Source organism: Netta rufina (assembly GCF_964035555.1).
Source record: "Netta rufina genome assembly, chromosome: 6".
NCBI lineage: Eukaryota > Metazoa > Chordata > Aves > Anseriformes > Anatidae > Netta > Netta rufina.
Window position 1 is genome coordinate 21,191,209 of NC_140129.1, and position 7,985 is coordinate 21,199,193.

At 34.4% G+C, this 7,985-nt stretch overlaps 1 protein-coding gene across 5 annotated transcripts in view; it reads left to right on the forward strand.

Annotated features, from left to right (window-relative positions):
- LOC311210832 (sodium channel protein type 2 subunit alpha-like) overlaps window positions 1–4,411 on the forward strand; it is a gene marked incomplete at both ends in the record, with an annotated part of 44,483 nt that extends 40,072 nt beyond the window's left edge. For all 5 annotated transcript variants that reach the window (XM_084289040.1, XM_084289039.1, XM_084289041.1 and 2 more), the window contains 3 exons: window positions 2,130–2,227; window positions 2,607–2,877; window positions 3,228–4,411. In XM_084289040.1, the coding sequence (XP_084145166.1) occupies window positions 2,130–2,227; window positions 2,607–2,877; window positions 3,228–4,411 (1,553 nt within the window). The remainder of the gene's footprint in view (window positions 1–2,129; window positions 2,228–2,606; window positions 2,878–3,227) is intronic.
- Between the last annotated feature and the right edge of the window lie 3,574 nt (window positions 4,412–7,985).

The following is a 7,985-nucleotide window of genomic DNA, read 5'->3' on the forward strand; positions in this document are numbered from 1 at the left end:
TGGAGTTAAGATTCTTATTTATTTATTTATTTATAAATCTGCCAGTTCAGTATATCTGACTACAAGGTTTTTGGTCATAAACATGAAAGAAACATGGAAAAAAGCCTACCACTTGAGATTGGAGTGTGTAGCTTTGTATTTTGCTGCTCCAGATCTTCTGAGTCTCATCTGCACACCCAAATAAGAGAAAGAGAGTTTATGCTTACAAAACTGAGGTCGTCTTTATCCTCCAGTAAGATGTCCCCACACACACACACATTGACTAACATCAGAGGCTTCTAAGACTTACAGGGTACTTACAGTTGCTTCAGTTTCATCTGATCCTGCAAGAGAAAGACTAAGGAAGCTATGTACATGCTATTGGCATTTTTGTTGGTCTGTATATAGGAAGGTGTCTTTCTGGCATTGTGGTATCCTTGTACTTTTGTAGCTATTGTAACTGTCACCAAAAAAGTTAAATGGGCTGGGAAACATTCTATTTGTGTGCTATTATTCACTTTCACACAGCTAATTAGCAATCATTACTGGCCTGTGTTTTGAACATATAGAGGCACCTGTGCTCATAGAAATGAATAGGACATGTAGGGTGTAGTTACCCAGCAATATTCTTGTCTTTGTTCTACCTTCACATCATGGAAAGCTACCTGTTTTGGGCAATGTTGCTGGGATATGAATGGGAAAGACATGTTGCAATATACTCTCCCTGTGTAGTTAAACTACGTGCATTTCTGTGGTCCCTGAGTGCAACCCACATTCAGCACATTAGTTGCCTTGGGGAAAATATATTTCACTAGCTGTCAAATTGCTGTTTCAATCCTCAAAGGCGTATAAGGTGTATGACACCTTGAGACAGCCGTTCTTCCAATGAATCACAGACACAGTGATGTTCACAATTTATAGCAATTTATAGTCATCAGTGAGGCAGCAAAAGAAATGCCCAGTTCAATGCCAGTTCCTTTAAAGTGTTGTGGTTGTTTGTTTTATTTTGTTTCATTTTTATTTTTATTTTGTGTGTGTTAGTTTTGTTTTTGTCATTTTGAAATTTCTTCTGGGTAAAATCTGATAGATTCACACTTCGACCATAATCAGCGAATTAATTTCTTTTTTTTTTTTTTTTTTTTTTTTTCCAGAACCCTAGGTCTCTAATACCTGAATTTTACTTCAATATGTGGTTTATGAGGAGAGCAGACTGTACAAAATCCCTTTTGATTTCTAAATCTTCATATCTGTGTGTAGCTATAGCTGAAAGGCTACACATGTTCAGATTCATTATTACTTGACTGAGAAGGCTGACACAGTATTTGACAAAGTCATATTCAACTGTGACTGAAATTCATTTTCAAATGCTATTGCTTTGGCATCATGCATACCTGGAATGTGTTTGAAATCAAGTGCATGGAAGAAAAGTAGTTACTTGTCAAAAATAATATTTTAAGAAGTATTACATACGACAGTTTTAATAGCATTCTCTTCAGATTGCTGTCCCATTATTCAGGCCAGAAAACACAAAGAGTATTCCAATGCTTTTTGATGCCCTTATTGATGGAGAGGGATGATCATACCCCAGACATGCACAGTAGTACTACTGTGGCAGCAAGCAGCTGATCAGAGATACCTGTACCCATATGATAAAATGAGGATTCTGATAGCTGACTGACGTCAGTGATTTCTTGCTCTTCTTAGTTGCTCTCTGAAGACCTGTCAGCTCTAAACGAACCTTTCTATCTTTGAAGCTCTTTTATTTCTGACTGATTGATTTACAGTGTGGAGTTCATGATGTACACATCCATACAATGGATGTATTTTTAAAAGTTGTTTTTTACATTGTTTTACATACAATGTGTATTTTTACAAGTTTTTCCATACTTATTTAAATGGTTTATATTTAACCAGTTCTGTTTTTTTGTTTGTTTTACATAACAGATAAAAGTTGTTTTATATTTCATTTCCTTAATTTGTTTCATTCTTCCAGCAAGGCTTGCAAAATACTTTAATGATCTTTGATATAATTACTGTATTTTTTTTAATATCAACATGTAAGAACAAATGCATGGTTCATACAAATGTAAATTAATTGATTTAAATACTTGGCTGTAATCAGTTTTTATTTTTATTATTTTACCTTGGAGGTCAAGATATCTTTATGACAGAAGAACAGAAGAAATACTATAATGCAATGAAGAAGTTGGGTTCCAAAAAACCACAAAAACCTATACCTAGACCAACGGTAAGAATATGTGCTACTCTGGTGTCATCTAAGTTTAGTAGCAGAAGTATCTTTACTACCAAAAGTCTCCCCTAGAGTTGATTGAAATTCTCTGAATTCAAAGAGGAAACGTATATATTCTGCAGGAAAAGTCTCTCATAGTTGTTATGCCTGGGGAAATACAGAATCGAAGGATATGGTAAAGTAAATGTCTGTTGTGTTTTGAGGGGAAAACAAAAAACCTGGCAAATAGAAAAGTTACTAGAGAGTGCTTCTAGATTTTTCAGCTTTTTGCTTGGTTGTACGTTTCAGGGGAGGAAGGAACAAAGAAGTAGGATAGAAAAAAATGTTAATTACATGCAGCATACTGCAACATACGTTTTCTTTTTTCTCCCTTCAGAATAAATTGCAAGGCTTGGTATTTGATATTGTAACAAAGCAAGCATTTGACATCAGCATTATGGTCCTCATCTGTCTTAACATGGTCACCATGATGATAGAAACAGATGACCAGGGTGTAATGATGCAAAATATTTTATACTGGATTAACTTGGTATTTGTTGTCCTTTTCACTGGAGAATGTGTCTTCAAACTGTTCTCACTACGATATTATTACTTCACCATTGGCTGGAATATATTTGATTTTGTGGTTGTTATTCTCTCAATAGTAGGTAAGAAACTCTTATATTTCAAATGAAATACAGTAAGTTATATTTTAAACGTTTTATCTTTGCAAAATTTTATTGATTAGAGGAATACTTAATTTTCATTTCTCCTGATAATTTAGGAAGTACGAAGCATATTTGAGAATAGTACCTGCTCAGTAATTCTATATCAAATTTAATAGTCATATTTTCGAAGAGTGCTGGAAAAAAATCTCAAATTACCCATAGCAGATTAAAAACTATTGACTCATCCTCCAATTAAAATTTCCAGAAAGTCCACAAATAGAGTTGTTCTTTATTCTTACTCTTTGTTGTGGATTATGTTACCCTTTTAATTTTATTTTTATCTTTCACAGGTATGTTTTTAGCTGAGGTGATTGAGAAATATTTTGTGTCCCCCACATTATTCCGAGTTGTACGACTTGCCAGAATAGGTCGAATCCTGCGTCTCATTAAAGGCGCTAAGGGAATCCGCACTCTGCTCTTTGCTTTGATGATGTCTCTTCCTGCTTTGTTCAACATTGGCCTGCTGCTGTTCCTGGTCATGTTTATCTATGCGATATTTGGCATGTCCAACTTTGCCTATGTTAAGAGGGAAGCTGGGATTGATGACATGTTCAACTTTGAAACATTTGGCAACAGCATGATCTGCCTATTTCAAATCACCACATCTGCTGGCTGGGACGGTTTGTTAGCCCCAATTCTGAACAGTGGGAAGCCAGACTGTGACCCTGAGAAACCTCATCCTGGGAGCTCAGTTAAAGGAGATTGTGGCAACCCTTCCGTTGGGATTTTCTTCTTTGTCAGCTACATCATCATATCCTTTCTGGTAGTGGTGAACATGTACATTGCTGTGATTTTGGAGAATTTTGGCGTTGCTACTGAAGAAAGTGCTGAACCTTTGGGTGAGGATGACTTTGAGATGTTCTATGAGGTTTGGGAAAAATATGATCCAGATGCCACACAATTCATAGAATATAGCAAACTGTCTGATTTTGCAGCTTCTCTGGACCCTCCTCTTAATATACCAAAACCAAACACAATTCAGCTTATTGCAATGGATCTGCCCATGGTAAGCGGTGACAGAATTCACTGCCTTGACATCTTGTTTGCTTTCACAAAGCGTGTCCTGGGGGAAAGTGATGAGATGGATGCCCTCAGAATCCAGATGGAAGATCGTTTTATGGCAGCCAATCCTTCTAAAGTCTCCTATGAACCAATCACAACCACATTAAAACGCAAACAGGAGGAAGTGTCTGCTACTATTATTCAGCGTGCTTATAGATGCTATCTTTTAAGGCAGTCAATAAAGAAACTTTTATATATGTATCGCAAAGATGGGGCTGATCTCCTTAGCAAAAAATGTATGACTTTTGGTAAGCTAAATGAAAACTCCCCTCCAGAGAAAATGGATATGACTACATCCACCACATCTCCACCTTCTTATGATAGTGTAACAAAACCAGAAAAGGAAAAATATGAAGATGACAAGTCAGAAAAAGAAGACAAGGGGAAAGACAGAAAAGGAAATAAAAAGTAAAAGAGGACATAAATATATGGTCCGTGATAGCTGTTTACAGCCTGAGAAGATGATGTTTTTATCAATAATACTTTTATTGGAGGATTATGCCAAAATGACAAATTTTTACATATTTACCCATATTTACTACAGTCAGTGCCTGTACCAAATAATGACTTTTGTCATTAGTAAACCCTGTATGTAAGAGGGAAACAGCCTTGCCAGAAAAGTAGCTTTCATTACCAGCTGACACTAATGGAGAGAAGACTCTAAATTTCCTCTTGGACTGTATTGACCTTGAATGGGATGCAAAATTACCAGTCATAAGTCTGTATTTTGTGGAATAAATGTATCCACTGTGTACATTTCATCTGCTAAGTTCCATTTGTGTAATTTCTTTTGGTGATCTCATTTGCTTTAATTCACATACAATTATTTGTAATTCTACTGTGTTGAGGAAAAAGGTAAATACTCTTTCAGAGGAACACAAATGTTAGGAATACATACTTATGTCATCATAATGTGAACATAGTTATCTTCAAGTGACCACTTCTAAAAGCAGAAAGACAAGATTCCAGATTCTTGGGCCTCTCTAGATCAAATCAACAGCAAATGATACAGAACAGAGCTTAAAAAAATAACTTATCAGGAAATAAAACAAGGGAAGAAATCACTTTCACAGAAAGAAGGTTGGTAGTTTGATCTCTTTATTGAATCTTCATTTATTACACAGTCCTATTCAGGTAATAATTAAATAAATCATGCTATATGCAATTCCTGTTTTGAAAAATATGAAACTACAATCTAAAATCTTTCAGGGTCCAAGATAGCACTTAGTTCCTGAGGGTTTTAAACAATTCTATCACAGAAAAGCTGTAAACACCAATTTTTGCCTATAGGGAATTACTGAAATAAAGTGGTAATCTTTTCTTTTTTCTTTTTTTTTTTTTTTTTAATTTATTTTTAGGAAATCTTTAGACCCACTAATAAGTAGCTTTGATACTCTATTCTAAAGTCAATCTCTACAGGTTTTATTTATTTTGTATAAATAAAACCCATTTAAGACAATAATAAAAGCTATATGTATAAACTGATAGCAAAATACCTACTGGGACAAATATTGCTTTAGTGTATACCTAAGGCTGAAATTTCTGTACTTTGTAGAAATGGACCATGACAGAGACCTGTACATTGGAGGTGGTTTCAACCCCTATGGCATTCTAGTCAGGTTTCCACTGTATGAAATGCAATCTTCCATACAAGGCTGAGGTGACCAAAAGGATGTGCTTGAATCAGCTTTGTCCTGCACTGTGGTTTACATCACTTTTTTTCCTCATCAGGGCTTATACTTCATATGCAAGTAAAATGTCCTCTGTTACTTAATCAGTTGTTTTACACAGTGGTATCTGTTTGAAAAGAGACAGTGACCTAAGTACTGTATTTATTGCATCAAATATGTACCCTACAAAGTGTAGCTTATAACCTTTCAATAGATAGCTTGATATATTCTGTAATACTCCAAATAATTGGGAAGCTTTAGCATTGCTTGCTTTTAGCATGCTTGCTGCTATTATCCTACAGCTATTCAAGTCTAAGATGGAAAGACATGTGAATGGTAGAAAGTAAAAAAAAAAAAAAAAAAAAACGTTCGAGACCATCATTCCTCATACCAGTAAGCAATAGTTTGCTGTTATTATAGAGTTTATTTTGAGTTTAGTAATCAATAACATGCAATGAATAACCAGACCACACAGGATAAATATATTGCTTAACTTGATAAAAATGTGGGGTTATTGAAAATAACTTTTATAGTATATATCTCTCAATATTGATCTATTCATGTTGTTTTGCAAATAATTTCATTTTAAACATTTTGTACATATGAGAGGATACTACAAATATGTTCACACTGTTAGTCATTTTTATTGCTTTCTATCTGTGACAATTTATTGCTGGGAAACCTAAGATACAATGTGAATTGGCAGTTGCAATTTTTTGCAAAATAGACTTTAATAAGGAATAGTTTTAAAAGAAATAGTAGTAAAGAAAAAAGTAGTTCTTTGTATGTGACACAAGATAGAAGGCTTTCTTTTGAAATCATACTGATGTCTGTCGATTTTCAGGTTGTTCTTAGTCACAGAAACCTTATTTTTGCCATGTTAGTCTCATGCTGTCTGCTGGTCCCATTAATTCATGCTGCGGTACTAGTATTTTAAATATAATTTGCTATTCAAAATCTTTCTTTGTGAGAATAAATAGTGACCTTCTATAATGGACAGTGGAATACCTTGCATTTCTTACAAAATAAAATATAGATGGGCTTCTGCTTTTACAGAAACTGTTTACTTGCAGTGTACTGGTGAACTGCATGCAGGAAGTTGTTTTACCAAAAGTAACAACATTACTAACAACCCAAAAGAATAAAGATAACATTTTTATATACTCATTTTAGTCTTTGTGTTTTTATTGTATGAAGTTAATACAGTCTAACAAGTAATTGTTAAAACTAAGGGTGAACCACTTCAGCTGATGCCATTACAGGCACGCAGGAGGTTGCAAACAGGCAGCAGGATGTGGGGCAAGTGGACATGTGCATGGAGTAATTAATGATTTTTTTTCATATCTCTTGTGAAGGCTACTGTATACTTCGGTTAACAGGGCTAACAGGAGGAAAAAAAAAAAAAGACAACCTCAAGTATGTTATATTTTCTAGGACAACATGTATGTTTATTGTAGTATTGTAGTTATACCTAATTTCAGTTAATTTCTTTTCTGTGCTTGTGTCCGTGTCCAGAGTAGTTATTGTTCTAATATCTTAATTGCTGAGAATACTTATACAAAACAGTAGCGTAAATGTTCTGTAAAAATTCTTGGTCATTGAATTGCTGATTGAAGGACAAAACTATTTTAAGTCAGTGCTAGATAGGTAGGTAGATAAATTTTATGTGGAATAAGCATGGAATGCTTATGTAAAAATTTTTACTATGAATATGGTAATGTGCAGAAGTGTATGTGAGATCATTTATAATATCAGTTTGATTATGGTTTCAATAAACAAAATGTTAAGTGAAGTCATTCACCATTTTTGTTGAGTCCAATTGTAAACTTTTTGGTTCTTTGCAGAAAGAGTAATGTATTTGCAGATTTGAATATTATAATATCTGAACAAACTTTGATCCTTTTATATTTCTTTGAAGTTATTCCAGTATACCTGGAAGTTATTTGCCATAATGGCAGACAGTTGACTTGCAGTCTTCCTCCTTAATGTGCAGGTATAAAGAATATTCACGTTTTAATGTTGATACATGAGAGATGTTTCAGCATAGTGGTTCAGTCATATATAAGCATGTAAAACATTAAGCAAAACTCTCACAGCAGGAGGTCTCTGCACTCTCTTACTATCATGGTTCACAGAAAATGAAAGATGAGTAAGAAAGGTTCCCTTAAAATTTTCTGAGGAAAGAGCCTTCTTTACTCTTTCTTACACACATACACACACACACACACACACACATTATTTTTAAGCAGAAATGTATGTTCCTGATATTATAAATACATCAAATTCATTAAAAGAGCATCTCTCCTTTAGCTGCTT